The following is a 17,018-nucleotide window of genomic DNA, read 5'->3' as shown; positions in this document are numbered from 1 at the left end:
ACCATCACAGACGAAGAATTGTGTGACAAGGGAAGATGTATAAGGAATCCAACCCAAGCTTGGGGTGGAGGCCAAAAGTCAAGTTGGACTTCTCAGAATTAAATAAGCAGAACCAAACAAAAGTGTGAATTTAGCAAAAACAATCAAAATGTTAAAACAAGAAGTCTTTTTTTTTTTTCTGTTTCATCTATCACTTTATTTACCTGTTTTTCTAGTTTCAACCTGTGCCGCTATTGAGTTCCGCTGTGCAGATGGGACATGCATTCCAAGATCAGCACGCTGCAACCAGAACATAGATTGTACAGATGCTTCAGATGAAAAAAACTGCAGTAAGATACTCCACTACATTTTATTAGTATGTGCCTGGCCACTCTGAGCATTACATTGAACACTGCCCAACTTTTCACTGAACCTCGTTTAGACTTGATATGTAATAAACCCTTGTTGTGTAGGATAATTCCATATTTACTTCTTCACATGAGGTTAACTTTTCTTGTCTCTAGGACCTACACAGAAGGCTCATAATTGTTGCAGATGAGGTATTTTTTTATATTTTTTTCTATTTATCTCCTTATAGATAATACAGACTGTACACACTTCTATAAACTTGGAGTGAAAACCACAGGGTTCATAAAATGTAATTCTACCTCACTGTGTGTTCTGCCAACCTGGATATGTGATGGCTCTAACGACTGTGGAGACTATTCAGATGAATTAAAATGCCCAGGTAATTCTGGAAAAAGGAAAAAAAAAAGTCCTGTGATGGGAAAAATATTCAGAGGCTAGTTGTATAGAATAAACTTATTAATTTTCATTATTGATATTCAGTAGTTAAGTTTAAAATATAAATAATGAGGACTAAATTAAAAGTAAGCATCCTGTTCTAAACATGCCACTTGATCTTTTTTAATGATTTTAATGATACTCAAGAGACCTATTCTGTATGTGGATCAGTTTCCTCTTTCATGTTCAGTTCACCATTAAACCTTTTAAAGTTGATTACACTTAAAACGTATGATCTTTAACATTTTCATGGAAGTATTATATATTGAGGAAAAACTATTCATAGGCTAAAGAGAGGCAGACTATATTTCTCACCACTAGCTTTACTCAATGTTACTATACAGTGTATACTGTTAGGTCAAGCTGTCCGATGCAGTTTACACAATCTTTTTTCCATAGTACTATGGGTAGTAATTACTGGATCAAGTACAGACAGGCATGTTTAATATATTAACCATGTTGACTGACATAAATTGTGTAAAGGACTGTCTGCATTCTTAGGAGAATGGCTTTCATGAAAGGGTCATGGCCCTGTTTCTTTTTAACTATTTGAAGAAACATTTAAAAAATATAATAATATAGGAATGAAAGGTGTTAAATTACTATAATTGGAAGTAGATATGCAATATGGGAAACTATTGTATGTGTTTTGATACTGCTATTTGTTTCCCTCTCCTTACCCTACTCACTTTTCTGTTTAAGTGACAGTAATAAATTTTGAAATATTTTAAGAAATTGTATCTGTCGATATTCTACACACTAGTATATGCAAACACACATGCACACAATCTAATGTGAAGAACTGATATTCTGAATATAATCTACCACTTAATTGGGCAATAGCAGAGTCCTTTTTTTTTTTTTTTTTTGCTCATCAATGTATAACATTCTGTGACTCACCACAACTCTTTCACATCGTTTATTTTATTTTTAATTATATAAAACATTTAAAAAGAAATACAGATATATTGTTTCATACTCATAGAACCTGGGTGTCTAGATTCTTAACCCAGTGATCTTTCTATAATACCTTACCTCATTATGGCTGTAGTTAATTTTTTAAAATTATCTTGAATGCAGCATATAATAGAACTTAATATTAAATATACTTTATTTTAACATTTTTGTACTCTTTACATATTTCTAGTGTTAATAAATTATTTTAAAAGTTATCATTCAGCACTAATAAAGAATTGTGATTATACTGGAGAAGAAGGAAAGGGACACTAATGTAGAATTATAAGACAAGTGAACAGATAGAGAAGAATCCAGTAATAGGTCTATCTGAATGCCTTAGGTTATATCTAGTCACTATCCTAAGAAAAAGTAAAACATAAAGCTCACTCAACACTTTTTGATTTAAAAGTGAATTCCTCAAAAAACATTTTCATATTTGATTAGATCTACAGAATTGACATTAAAAAATAAATAAAATGGGGATAATTTTTCTTATTATCAAATAGTCATAATGGATCATTATAATGTGATTGGCATAAGTACTCTGAGGTTTACTTTTAGATTGGCTATGAGCCAGTCAGTCTAAAACTATGTGAAGCTGGAGGTGCAAGTGGACCAGTAATATCCAGTAAAGAAAAATATCTAGTATTTTATATGTAGTCTTGGAGGTTATAATAATAACAATATTAAAAACATAATAACTTACAAAATAATTTACAGTACAACTGACAAAATAATTTGCATACAGAAAGTTTTTATTCTCATGATATTTCTGCAAGACGTAACATTTTTGGAGATTCGATTGTAACTTGTTTTTCTTCCTTAAAATAGAGAATACTTATTTAAATCTTCTGAAAGCCTACTTAAACTATAGGACAGTAGAAACATCCCACTTTCTCAGTAAAGATCCACTAATGTTTTTATAATTTAATTTTTTTTTTCTGAATAGGGAATTAAAAATATTTTCCATCCAAAATGATTGTTGGGCCTTAGGCAGACTCACTTTATACTCATTTCAGTATTTTCTTTTTATTACTGAAATGCTATATTATTTGTATTTAACCAATTTTTTCATTAGTTTCATGTTTCTGATTCCAGATTTAATCCTGGTTTGAATTTGATTATTGTATCTCCCTAGTTTCCTCCAGTTTGTGCCACTTTTTTTTTACTTTTTTCCTTGGTTTTCATGACATTTATATTCTTAAAGAGAACACCTCAGCCCTTTTTAATTCAGGTTTTCTTGTTACTCATTCCTTCCAATTCAAGGAGTATTACTGTTTTGTTATCTACCTATATTGCAGAAGTCTAAGGTTAAATTATTTGACATTACATTCTATATTTTGTCACAGTGCAAAACAAACACAAATGTGAAGAAAATTATTTTGGTTGTCCTAGTGGAAGATGCATTTTGAATACCTGGATATGTGATGGTCAGAAAGATTGTGAGGATGGACTTGATGAATTCCACTGTGGTGAGATGTCATGTCTTGATTTAGTTTCATAAACCATATTATTTACATGCTGACGTTCTCTTGCATAGAGATACAAGAGTATAGTATCAAATATTGCTAATTGAGTTTAACATCAATTTTCAATTTTATTAAATAATACAAAATTAAAAATTAAAATAGAACAGGAAAACATATAATGAATAATGATAATTTCCTGTCCTAGCGTTTTCTTTTAACTTTTTTTTCCTTAGTTGTTACCTCCATCGATCTAAATTATACACCTTCATTTCCTGATTTATTAACTTTAGATGCTCATTTATTTATTTTCTGCTATTAAAAAATAAGGATTTAGATCGTACTACTCATTATACTCCCCGTTCCTGATATTGATTATTTGTTATTATCCTAACTGTTTCTGTTAATGACATGTATAGCTTTAAATAGTATGCTTAAACCTGAATTTCTTTAAGTTCCCATCCTTTACCACCTACCTCCTAATTTCTATGTGTATACGTTTTATTTCACTTAGCACGGTAAGAAAGCATTTTTAAATTTACTTTATAAAATGTATGGATTTTGTGATTTCCAGGCCAAAGAAATTTTCTATAGGGAAACAAAACATGGATTCACTATTTTCATTTAACACAAATAACATGCACTGTGATGATTAGACAGATTAGAAAAAAAAATAAAAATGGATTGTCTATGAAATGTCAAATTCCCCTAAAAGTAAATGTCACCATGAAATATAAAGATTCATTTTGTTCAAGATGCTATATATCTTTACATTAAACCCAGATTCTGAGAAAGATTAACTAAGAACTTTACAAATATTTTATATAGATTCAGAATTTCTGCACAGGAAGCCATTATATGGCTGTATCTTTTTTAATTTTCTTTTTTCCAGGTTTCAGTTTTTGTAAACATCTCTTTTTTTTCATAAGTCACTTAAGTAAATATTTTAAATAAAGGTACAAACTTTTCAAACTATTTTATAGCATAAAAATAAAAATAAAAATATGGTAATTTATATTTGAAAATTGAGAAGGATTTTTGGATCTTCCATGGTGATAAGAATGCTGAGTGGAGAGTAGAGAGTAATCACAAACCTGACTTTGGAAATGAATGGAGTACATTAATACAAACACGTAATTAGTAATAATGTACCAGTCACCATGCCAATGAATTTGGATGCTTTTAGTTAGACTTAAGTGTTCTCGAGGGAGAGAAACAAAAATATCAACGTGTTATGCACCTATAGGTACAAAACTGGTGGCTTGTCCTCAAGCTAAAACCCCTAACCTCATCTTTAAAAATAAAAACATACGCTGGTGAATCCACCTTGCCCAGGATATAAATATTCCTCCAATTGTTCTAAAATAGATTAAAAATTAGAAAAGATAAGTAGATCACACTTGGAATATTTATTTTATATCTGGGCACCACATGTTTTTGTTGTTGTTTTTAATGATAAACTTGAGTATGCTTAGGGGAGAGTCCTGGTTCAACGACTGACCACTTCAAAGTCAAACCCTGTGAGAATTATATTGAAGGAACAAGATTGTATAATCTGGAAACTGAGAGGGATTTTGGAAGCTGTTGTCAACATTTTATAAAGCTGCCATAGAAAAGGGGAATTTGGCTTATTTTATTACAGAACTGCTGAGTTTAGTCAAGTCCAGACAAGAACTTTCTTACTCTTAGATCTGTTCTAAAATGTTCTCAAACAACTTCTTTTTATTCCTTACCAAACAGACATTCTTGTTTGTTTTCTAGATTCCTCATGTTCTTGGAACCAATTTGCTTGTTCTGCGCAAAAATGTATATCAAAACACTGGATTTGTGATGGAGAGGATGATTGTGGAGATGGATTAGATGAAAGTGATAGTATTTGTGGTGAGTTGTTTCTTTTGTGTTCTCATTCAGATTTTAGGTGGATGACACATATGCTCTATCATTTTATTACAGAGTACACATAAAACTGTGTTTTCTACTCTTAACATTAAATTTACATACACATTACTATATAGCTGTTTTGATTATTATTATGACAACCAATGTTTCTGTTTTTATATATACGGTTGTTTTTCAAGTTTAGGCTTTTTTCCCTGAATATTGATACAATGAACACATTTGTAAATTTAATTTCTGGTATTAAATGACTTCTTTGGAATAGATCTCAATAATTGGAATTATTTGGATCAAATGATCAAATGTTATACGATGGCTCTTGATTTGTATTGTCAAGTTGTCCTTGAAAAGTATTATATTGATTTATACTGTCACAAGCCACACATGTTATTTGTGTGTGTGTGTGTGTGTGTGTGCATTATACTGATCATTATTGCATTTTTTCAATGGGAAGTAAAGAAGGAGGCTATTGTATGTTATTTTACAATGCACTTTAAATTCAGCTTTATATAATTAGAGATATAGTGTTAAATGTTTATATTTGACTACTATATGTCTACTACACAGGCATCGTGATTGTTTTTGTTTGTTTATTTATTTATTTATTTATTTATTTAAGTTAATTGAGGTGACAATTGTTAGTAAAATTATATAGATTTCAGGTGTATAATCCTGTATTACATCATCTATAAATCCTATTGTATGTTTCACCACCCAGAGTCAGTTCTACTTCCATCACCATATATTTCATCCCCCTTACCCTCATCTCCCACCCTCCTCCACCCTTACCCTGTGGTAACCACTAAACTATTGTCTGTGTCTATGAGTTCTTGTTTCTCATTTGTTTGTCTTCTTCTTTTGTTGTTTTTGGTTTATATACCACATATCAGTGAAATCATATGATTCTCTGCTTTTTCTGTCTGATTTATTTTGCTTAGCATTATAATTTCAAGATCCATCCATGTTGTCACAAATGTTCCTATATCATCTTTTCTTAACGCTGAATAGTATTCCATTGTGTATATATACCACAACTTCTTTATCCATTCATCTACCGAAGGACATTTTGGTTGTTTCCATGTCTTGGCCACCATAAATAAAGCTGTAATGAACATTGGAACACACGTGTCTTTATGTATAAATGTTTTCAGATTTTCTGGGTAGATACCCAGGAGAGGGATTGCTGGGTCATATGGTAATTCTATTTGTAATTTTTTGAGGAACCTCCACACTGCCTTCCATAGCGCCTGCACCAGTCTGCATTCCCACCAACAGTGTATGAGGGTTCCTTTTTCTCCACAGCCTCTCCAAAACTTGTTACTATTGGTCTTGTTGATGATAACCATTCTGACTGGAGTGAGGAGATATCTCATTCTGGTTTTTATTTGCATTTCTCTGATGATTAGTGATGTTGAGCATTTTTTCATATGTCTATTTGCCATTTGCATGTCCTCTTGGAGAAATGTCTCTTCATGTCCTCTGCCCATTTTTCAATTGGGTTGTTTGTTTTTTTGTTGTTGAGTTTCATGAATTCCTTATATATTTTGGATATTAACCCCTTATTGGAGGCACTGTTTGCAAAAATCTTTTCCCATTCAGTTGGTTGCCTGTTTATTTTGACAATGGTTTCTTTTGCTGTGCAGCAGCTTTTAAGTTTCATATAGTCCCATTCATGTATTTTAGCTTTTACTTCCCTTGCCTTTGGAGTCAAATTCATAAAATGCTCTTTCAACCCAAGGTCCATAAGTTTAGTACCTATGTTTTCTTCTATGCATTTTATTGTTTAAGGTCTTATGCTTAAGTCTTTGATCCATTTTGAATTAATTTTGGTACATGGTGACAGATAACAGTCCAGTTTCATTCTTTTGTACGTGGCTATCCAGTTCTGCCAGCACCATTTATTGAAGACACTGTCTTTTCTCCATTGTATGTTTTTCGATTATTTGTCAAAATGTATGTTTTCATACTTATGTGGTTGTAATTCTGGGTTCTCGATTCTATTCCATTGGTCTATGTGTCTGTTTTTCTGCCAATACCATGCTGTCTTGATTATTGTAGCCCTGTAGTACAAGCTAATGTCAGGGAGTGTGACACCTCCAGTATTGTTCTTTTTGCTTAAGATTGCTTTAGCTATCCAGGGTCTTTTGTGGTTCCAAACAAATCTGATGGTTTTTTGTTTTATTTCTTTAAAAAATACCATTGGGATTTTGATGGCGATTGCCTTAAATCTGTAAATTGCTTTGGGTAATATGGCCATTTTAACTATGTTGATTCTTCCAATCCATGAGCACGGAATGTCTTTCCATTTCTTTGTGTCTTCTTCAATTTCTTTTAAAAATGTCTTGTAGTTTTCAGCATATAGGTCTTTCACATCCTTGGTTAAGTTAATTCCTGGATATTTTATTCTTTTTGCTGCAATTGCAAAAGGAACTGTTTTTTTGTGTTTCTTTTTCTGAGATTTCATTGTTAGTATATAGGAATGCAAAGGACTTTTGTACGTTGATTTTGTAGCCAGCAACTTTACTGTATTTATTGATTGTTTCTAATAGCTTGTTCATAATTGTTTTCAAATAATCATAAACATTTAACAAATAATTTAAATGAAATTAACTGAATTTCTTAAGGGATAAAAGAAAGAAGCAATATAATTTCTATAAATTTATTATACTTGACCAAGTATTCTAGTAATTTATATGTCTTTCTATTTATTCATCTGCTTAATTTTATGTTTGTATTTGTAGACATATATTCTATAATCATTATGTCAGTCCTGTTTCATAGTCATTGTATCCTCATTTTAGAGAGGAAAAGATCTGAATCATAGAATAAAGTTCACATATCAAGTTAAGTATACTTAACACATTTTTTTTTGAATTTCAGGAGTCTGGCCTGCTCTTTATGTTACTACCATGGAGGCAGGTTGGATAGAATTTTAAATGTTTAGCTAAACTGAAGTTCTCTGTAAATAACTTACAATTGGAACTATCCTTTGAAAGAGGCAATTTATTTTCTTGTATTTAAGTGAACCAAAATCTATTTTTTATTTACACAGCTGAAATAACTTATACAACAAATAAAGATAAATATAAAATGATCACTATAAAAAAAGCTGTGAAAGCAAAATGAAATTAGTAATCAATTAGATGACTGGCCAAACTCTTTTCACTGCTTTATTTCTATTTGCTATTAAACCTTTCTTTAATTTTAAGAAAAAGAGTACCTCCTTAATCTGAGTTGAGCATGCTTCTAGTCTTTAAATCACCTTGTTGTCGATCCTTTGTTTAACCCTACTCTAAATGGCTCCAATGATACCTCCACTCTTTCTGGGTGAAGACTCTAAAGTCATACAGAGTTCATTTCTCCCACATCTGCAGTTTTCAACTGTGTGATCATGGGCAGATCTATTTGATTCCTTATTTTTCAAATGCCTTATCTGTTTTGTGGGTACAAAAAGATATACCTTTTTGTAACCATTGCGATCCTCTGGCATGACCAATGTGCACTGTATAAATCAATTTATTTCTATTATCTTTTGTTCTATTTCTCATCTTTCCTTTATTTTTCAGAGTTATTTTCATGTATATTACTATTGTCATTGACAACACTGTTATTGTTATGTCTGTATCTCTCAGTGTCCTGAAATTAAAAAAAAAAAAAAAAAGGATTAAAATTGTAAAGGACATGTTTACCTGTTTTCAAAACACCCGGTGAATTTAATTTAATTACATGCTGAATTTCATATACTAACTGCCAAGCTGATGACACGTAAAACCTATTGTTTTAAATCAAACATCAATGAAGTGAACCTAGTATTTTAGGATTAAGAAGGAACTTTATCAATGGTTTATCTCAGTTGCTTTTAACATGCACAAAATATCTTTTTCAGAAGTGTTGAAATGTAGACTCTCAATCCCTACTTCCAAATATTGCTATGTGGGCTACAAACACATTCTTTCTTAATAAGCACATAGTACCGGGTTTCCCCCAAAATAAGACCGGGTCTTATTTTAAGGTTTGCTCCAAAAGACTCATTAGGGCTTATGTTCAGGAATGTCATCCTGAAAAATCATGCTAGCGCTCATTTTACAGTTAGGTCTTATTTTCGGGGAAACGTGGTAGTTCTGACTTGGGATCTGAGGATCCTTTTTTTTTTTTTTTTTAAATCATAGTCTAGTCCACCTTCATTATTTGATAGATGAAAAAACAGAAACTCACAGAGGTTAATAAATTTGTCTGAGGTCACTCAGTGAATCAGAGATGACAGAGCTAGGACCGGAATCCAGGTTTCCGAAATACTAAATAAGATGGTCACTGTTACCAGTAATCAAACATTGTATGTGATAAAGTGCATGAGATAGACCTGGTGGAATTCTTTTAGCTTGGCTTGCTTCTCCCTTGGGATTCATATCCCTGAGGAAGGCAGCGTATCTTCAGATGGCAGTGGTAACTATGGAATGAAGCCATGAGTTTTTCTTTGGCCCATTTTCTTTCCAATTTTTTTTTTTTTTTTTTTTTTTTTTTAGGATGTTGAATTTTATTCTTTTTTTTTTTTTTATATAAAATTATAGTTGGCATTCATTAATGTTTAGCTTCTGATGTACAATGCCATGATCAGGTATCCACAGTATCCCTGAGGTGGTCTCCCAAATAGGACGCATGTCCATCGGATACCCAACAAAATCTTTACAACATTATAGAATACCTTCCCCAAATTAATTTTCAAAAGAAAAACCCTGAGGCCATCTTGTGGTTACCAGCTGCTTCCAAATCCCTTCACCTTTCCCCTTATCCCCAACCCCCTCCCACACACCCATCTAACCACTCTCGGTTTTTTCTCTACGTCCCCAAAACTGACTCTGATTAGTTCATTCACATAGTCTTTTCTTTAGATTCCATATATAAGTGAGATCATATGGTACTTGTCTTTCTCTTTCTGACTTATTTCACTTAACATAATATTCTCTAGATCCATCCATGTTGCTGCAAATGATAAGATTTCTTTCTTCTTTATGGCTGCGTAATACTCCATTGTATAAATGTACCACAAATGCTGGCGCGGATGTGGAGAAAAGGGAACGCTAGTGCACTGTTGGTGGGACTGCAGATTAGTGCAGCCACTATGGAAAACAGTATGGAGGTATCTCAGGAATCTGAAAATGGAACTACCCTATGATCCAGTAATTCCACTCCTAGGCATCTACCCGGAGAAATCCAAAACTCCAATTCAAAAGTCTGTATGCACTCCTATGTTTATTGCAGCACTTTACACAATAGCCAAGATATGGAAACAACCATTTTCTTTCCAATTAACTGCTGTTTTGGCACGCTGTTAACACAGAATCCACTGAGCACTACCAAAGGAACCATAAAACTAGCTGCAAAGAGCCTTATCTCATTTTTTAGTTTGAGGTATCTTAGGAATTTTGTAGTCATAACCTATATTTTACAGATAGTGAAATTCAGACACTAGTCTTCTCCAAGGTCATACATAATTAAATTTCTCAACAATCTAAATCAATGCTTTATTATGACTACCTTGAGAATGAATAAGAGTGATAATAAAAAAGTAGACCAGGAGTTTTACTTGTATCAAACTTTCATAGCAAAAAAAATGCATTTTTAAATCTCAAGCTAAATGACAAAAATGTTATGTAAATTAGAGCACTAATTGAGAGTATAATAGTGAAAGTGACACTTTATGTTATCATGGCAAGCTTGAAAAAATAGATAACAAGAAAGAAAAATTTAATTTTTTAGGAAGAGAATTTTATTATAAAAAGTACTAAAGACATAATAGGTAGCAGGTGGTTTCATTTTTAACTGAATGTAACATTTATTTAATAGATTTTCTATGACTTTCTAGTAATAGATATATTAAACTCTGTTCTATGAGCACTTATCCTCAATCAAATGAGCAAATCTGAATTATCTAGGGAACTTTTCAACATTCAGTTGGCATCCTGTCCTCCAAACTAAAATATATGTCAGGGACAAGCATGTTTATGTTGAGAAAGTATACCAGGGGGTTCTGTCACCCTGTTATCCCCTATATTGAAAACATTGCATTGGGAAGCATTTTCTGTTGATAACAACTCTATGGCTAAAAAATAAGATGATATTGATAATCCATTTAAAGCACTTCAGTTACTGCTTTAAATGTTTAGAAATGAATATCTCTCCTCAATCTAGTCAGTCACATTTTATTCTTGGAGATATTAATGAATAATTCTAACATTAGAATTTTTAGCGTCTTTTCTATGGGCAGCTATTGATCACAAGATTAGAGGGTCCAATTACTGATTCACTCAAGAAATATTTTATATAAATAACAAACAAATCATTCAATATGTATCTGTACTCGGGACTAGGGAATCATCATGAGAATCATTTTTTGACTTTAGATGATTATACTGTGCTACATAAGGAGAAACAGGGAGGTGCTACCTATGACCCTTGGAATTTGCAAGTCAACAAGTTTTGTTTTTGTGTTTTTTTTATTATACATTTGAAAAGCAATGTTATGCAACTAAAGGGACCTTCCATTGATAGAGCAGAGAAAAGATAAAGTCTGTGAATTAAGTGTGTAAATGCAAAGGGAACATGCACACATTTATTCTTTCAATAATAACATTAGTGGTTAAGAGAAGGTGCTTAGGAATCAAAAATTTTGGACTCAACATGTGGCACCCTGTTTTACTTGTGACTGTCTTAAAGCTTTGCAACTTCCTTTTCTGTGACATGAGATTAATAATTGTTCTACTGTTTGGAATTATTGTGAGGATTCAGTAAGTTAATATATTAGGTGCTAAGCATATATGAAGCAATAAAAATGCTATTCTTCTTCGTATATTATTATCCTTAAGGGATCAATCCTTTTGAAATTTTATCTCAATTGATTCACAATTCTATGACATTTCTATGCTCTGCTACATTTCACAAACAGAAAATATCATGTAGCTTTAAGAAGTATAACTTTGAAATTAAGAAGGAATGCATTCTGAGAGGAAAAGGTATAGATATTTAGAAAAGCAGAATAATATTTGTTGATTCCGAATAACTACAGTCTCTTTCTGTTCAGTGACATTCTTTTGTGTCCCTTCTTTCCTAGAAGAAATGTAAAGGAGAGACGTGTTTTTAGCAAACATGCGGTGATCTTAATAGCATTTTTTTCTTTGGGTTCCAGGTGCCATCACCTGTGCGGCTGACATGTTCAGCTGCCAGGGCTCCCATGCCTGTGTGCCGCGACACTGGCTTTGTGATGGTGAGAGGGACTGTCCGAATGGAAGTGATGAGCTCTCCACAGCAGGCTGTGGTATGGACTTTTGAGGGGCTGTATGTGAAGGAAAGCTGCAGCAGCATCTTCAGACATTTGCTTCTGCACTACTCACAGTATCACATTTCCCCTCACTTTCCCAATCCCTGGACTCACAAGTAGTATCAGAATTAACCAGGTGGATGTTGTCATCACGGTAGTTCAGCGACCCCTCTAACCTCTGTTCAGAGTATTTCAAACATGCACAGTGGGATTACCCATTTTAAAACTGTTTTGATGAACACAGACTTATCATTTCACTTCTGAGGTCATGTAACTAACGACTCGATCTGTGTGTGAATATGGTAGGTTTGTTACTTTCTTTTTAGCATCTTCTACCTGCCCCCCACCCCACACACACACCATGGCAATTTTTAGATTGTGTGTTGCAGATAGTCTGTAAATGGCTGCTGTGAACCTAAATCACTACTGGTCAGAGTCACTGAACACCCATTAGTCCTATGGATAGGGTATTAACCCTTAGGTCAAGTAAAAATAGTGTGGAGACAGCTGAATGAAGCTGGGGGATCAGAGGAACACCTTTGAGGTGAGACAATATACTAAGTTTGTGACACTAGGTCACTTCAGGAAATGTACAGGGAATTTCTCAATAGTAAATATTTAGATGAATTCCTTTGCATGATCAGGAGAATGAAGGGGCTGAATATTTGAATGTAGTTACCAAGGTCACATAGTGGATCTGTTGAGCTGAGCAATTTATCAGAAATAATGCTGTGAACTCTGCTCATTAAAGTGAATTCTGCCAATCATCTCTCCAATGACCTGTCTTCAGGACTTTAAAACTGTACTTGAAGCTATAATGTAAGTGTGTGTGTGTATGTGATATGTGTATTTGGGGGATAGTTAAAGCAGAGAAGAGAAAGGGAAACTTTGATCATGCCTATATGCACAGAAACCATGCTACTATAAAATAATTCACTTTGATCTTGAAACTGATACATGTATCTGTTAAGGTCAATGGGGCCACTGAGGGCTACATAATAAAGGATTATGCATCAATTCTAGGATCCATATGTTCCCAGTATACTGCTGCTATTGTAGCACGTTAACACTCTGGGTGATGTACTAACACTTTTGGACCACATGGGTGCTATTAAGTAAACCATGCTAAAATACAAGAAATTGTATTTGAGTGACCTGAAAGTGTTAATGACAAATAAACTTCTTTTGCTTAAGTATTTTAAAGAAAAATTCCATGTATCATAATTGGCATAACTCACTTGAGTTATATAAGCTGTTATACACTTCAAAGTTATAGGATTTACAAGTAACTGAGTTTTACTTTGATTATAATGGGTCATTTTTAATGTTGCTCCTATGTGGCTTTTATATTAAAAAAAATTGTTGAAAATAAATTATACTTAAATCAAAAAAAAAAAACCTTTAATTTTACCTATTCATGACACTATTTCAATCATTACTTAGTTGAAAGCAGAGCTTTCCCTTCTTCATTGAATTTGGGACAGTCTGGGGTAAGGAACTCATTGATAGGCGTGTAAGAGAATAATTAAAATACCTTCAGTGTCAGAATGATATATAGAAAAAACATTAGGTCATCACAAAGAAATATTATCTAAAAAAGCTCAGAAGTCTCATGGAAGGATTTCAAGAAAATGAAAATACCATCTGAGTTACAAATGACAAAGAAAGAGACGTGTTCTAGGTAAAGTGCCTATTAAGACATGGAGGGGAGAGATTAGAAGGCATCTAAAATTTTTCAAGTGCCCATTATATGTCAGTTATTTTTGGTAGGTGTCTTTACTTACATTATTGAATTCCCACAATAATTTTTCACTGAAGTGTTTTGGAGACTCTTCCAAAAATAATTGTTAGATAGATAGGAATTTAAAGAGCACCTAGGAATTTATTGAGTACCTGAAATAAGCTGATCTGCTTCATATAACTACCTAGTTTTTGGAAGAAATTTATCAGATAGATTTTATTATCTCCATTAAGTAGATTAAAAATACAATTACAGAAAGCTTCCTCAGGATACAAATAAAAGAGGCAGAACAATGTTTCACAAAGCTTTCCTCTTTATGTATACAATAATAACATGGTCACTTTTTCCTTAAAAAATTGATATATAATTGACATATAACATTTTAGGTGTACAACATGACTTGATTGCCACAATAAGACAGCATCTACCATATAGCAGATTTTTGACATTCAAAATATCTTAAACTTTGAATTTTACATAGCATTAATCCCTTAAATGTAAGAAAAAGGTAATTGAAGAAAATATTTATATCTGTACAAACCTCTATGATTCTATGCATATGGTATTAAAATTTATTTTCTCTGCACAAATTGCCATCTTTTGAACATCTGCTGAGGTTTTATGGCACATTTTGACCAACTGTCTCCCTCATGGCCCTTGCTAGAGTACAACTTTCATGGGTCAGTATTCTGAAAGAATTGATATTTCATTTGATAGATCGATATTCCTTATATGGTGTAGTACTTATAGTCAGGCTCATCACACCTTGGATCTTAACCCATTTTAACACTCCACTCTTGAAGTCACGTAAATGTTTTGCTTTCCTCTTAAAAACAGTAACTTTCTCAGCCATTTTGATTTTCTTTTTTTTTATTATTATGGGCATTAGCACTTGGTGGTCTTTTCAGATTCACTTTTTACAAAAAAGCAATGTTTGTATCCCTTTACTAGTCTTACTACAGGCACAAGGAGAGAAAAATCCAACCCCATAATTACAATTAAGTGTTGTTTTTTTTCTTTTATTACATATGTACCTTTGAATTTATCCTTTAAAAAACATACAAATTGCCAAATGGCCTGATGTTTCAGGTTCACTCTAGAACTATTGAATGTATTAATACTAAAACTTTGAATTACATATATATTTGTATTAATGTATCCAAGTATATATTAATAAATACATATTAATGTGTATTATTATTTATATGACGTATTGAATATTGAGTAAAGTTTTTTTTTTCTAAATAACTGTGAATTATTGAGTATAATAGCATACGTTCCCCCAAACTCTTAACATGGGGGAAAATAAAATAGTCATCTAATTTTCTTTGTGTTGTGTCTTTCTAAGCTCCCAATAATACATGTGATGAAAATGCTTTCATGTGCCACAATAAAGTATGCGTCCCCAAGCAATTTGTTTGTGACCATGATGATGACTGTGGAGATGGCTCTGATGAGTCACTGCAGTGTGGTAAGTATATCTAAATATTTTCTGGAGAAGATTCTCAGGCTAAAGATTAATCTTTTAAAATGAATCAAATAAAATATAAATAAATAACAAAAACACACATATTTATTAATGCCAACAAAGACATAGTAAACTTAGTAATACACAGATACACCACATGTAACCTCTTTTAACTCTATAATAATTACACATTACTTAGGAAATCTTGCCTACTTCTTGTAGTTGTTCTTATCAGGAACCACACTGGAAAACATTCATAAAATTATTTTTGATTTTAAGTACTTTAAAATACATTTTACTTTAAAGACAATATATCGCTCGCTATTTCAAGTTTATGGCTAAATCTACACTTGATCTTAGCCAAAAGGCCGAGAAGCGATGCTAAATCTAATACTTAAATGAAACAACAAAAAAAGCAATTTCACAACTATCAGAAAAACTGGATAGTAAACATTTTCATTTTGACTTATCTTTTTACACATGTACTTATGTATTGAAATGTTATATTATCATGAAATTTATCTTGTCACTACATACATATTTATCTAACCATCATATATAACATATCTGTGTGTGTGTATATATATGTACAGATATGTATATCACTTTCATGATAAAAAACAATATATTAAATATTCCCAGTTGAAGTTGAAACCTTGTATAAACCTACTATTTTTGAAAAATATTTAAATGCATACATGAATAAATAGAAAATGAAAAACCAAGCAATTCACCTATACCCATGAAAGGCAGTAGATATAGGGCTGTCTTTTGTCCTCCCTGTACAGAGTGTATAGCCTTGGTCTTTGAATGAATCTCTTTGAAATCAGTGGATATCAGTGTTTATGATCATTTCACCATTAAGTCATAGATTGAATGTGAAATTTTAAAAACCACATCATAACTCAAGATGTAAATCTGAAGTAGAGTTATGTATGATTGAATATCTTTCCTCTGCTTGACATTTTGATTTATATGGTGATGAATGAGACAGAGGTCCCATAGAAGAACTAACAGACAAGCAGGAAAATAAAACATACCCTATAGCATAATAACATACATTGCCGGATAGGAATAAGGATAATAATACATGAAATTGGAGCTGAGAAAATAATTTTTGAAGCATTTGAGAGTAGAAGCAGGGAATGTTAGTCAGAGGAAATCATATTTAGATGCTGGAGATCACGACATAGTGGTTAAGAGTCTGGACCCTGGAGCCAGGCAGCCTGGGTCCAATCCTGGCTCTGCCAGTGACTAGCTATGTGACCTTGAAAAGTTACTTCACTTCCCTGTACCTCAGTTTCCTCATCTGTGAAAGATTATAATGACATTGGTTAACTCTTAGGCCTTGTAAGAGAATTAAAAGAGGGAATACATATTAAGTGCATACAG

The 17,018-nt window shown here is 32.5% G+C and overlaps 1 protein-coding gene across 7 annotated transcripts in view; it reads left to right on the top strand.

Moving 5' to 3' along the window:
- The window catches only part of LRP1B (LDL receptor related protein 1B), a 1,877,633-nt gene that overhangs the window by 1,596,755 nt on the left and 263,860 nt on the right, over nucleotides 1-17,018 (top strand). For all 7 annotated transcript variants that reach the window (XM_081051911.1, XM_081051912.1, XM_081051910.1 and 4 more), the window contains 6 exons: nucleotides 216-329; nucleotides 578-727; nucleotides 3,090-3,212; nucleotides 4,968-5,087; nucleotides 12,286-12,414; nucleotides 15,507-15,629. In XM_081051911.1, the coding sequence (XP_080908037.1) occupies nucleotides 216-329; nucleotides 578-727; nucleotides 3,090-3,212; nucleotides 4,968-5,087; nucleotides 12,286-12,414; nucleotides 15,507-15,629 (759 nt within the window). The remainder of the gene's footprint in view (nucleotides 1-215; nucleotides 330-577; nucleotides 728-3,089; nucleotides 3,213-4,967; nucleotides 5,088-12,285; nucleotides 12,415-15,506; nucleotides 15,630-17,018) is intronic.

Source organism: Rhinolophus hipposideros (genome assembly GCF_964194185.1).
Source record: "Rhinolophus hipposideros genome assembly, chromosome: 6".
NCBI lineage: Eukaryota > Metazoa > Chordata > Mammalia > Chiroptera > Rhinolophidae > Rhinolophus > Rhinolophus hipposideros.
The sequence above is the reverse complement of the archived record's forward strand: the minus strand, read 5'-3'. Positions and strand labels throughout refer to the sequence as shown.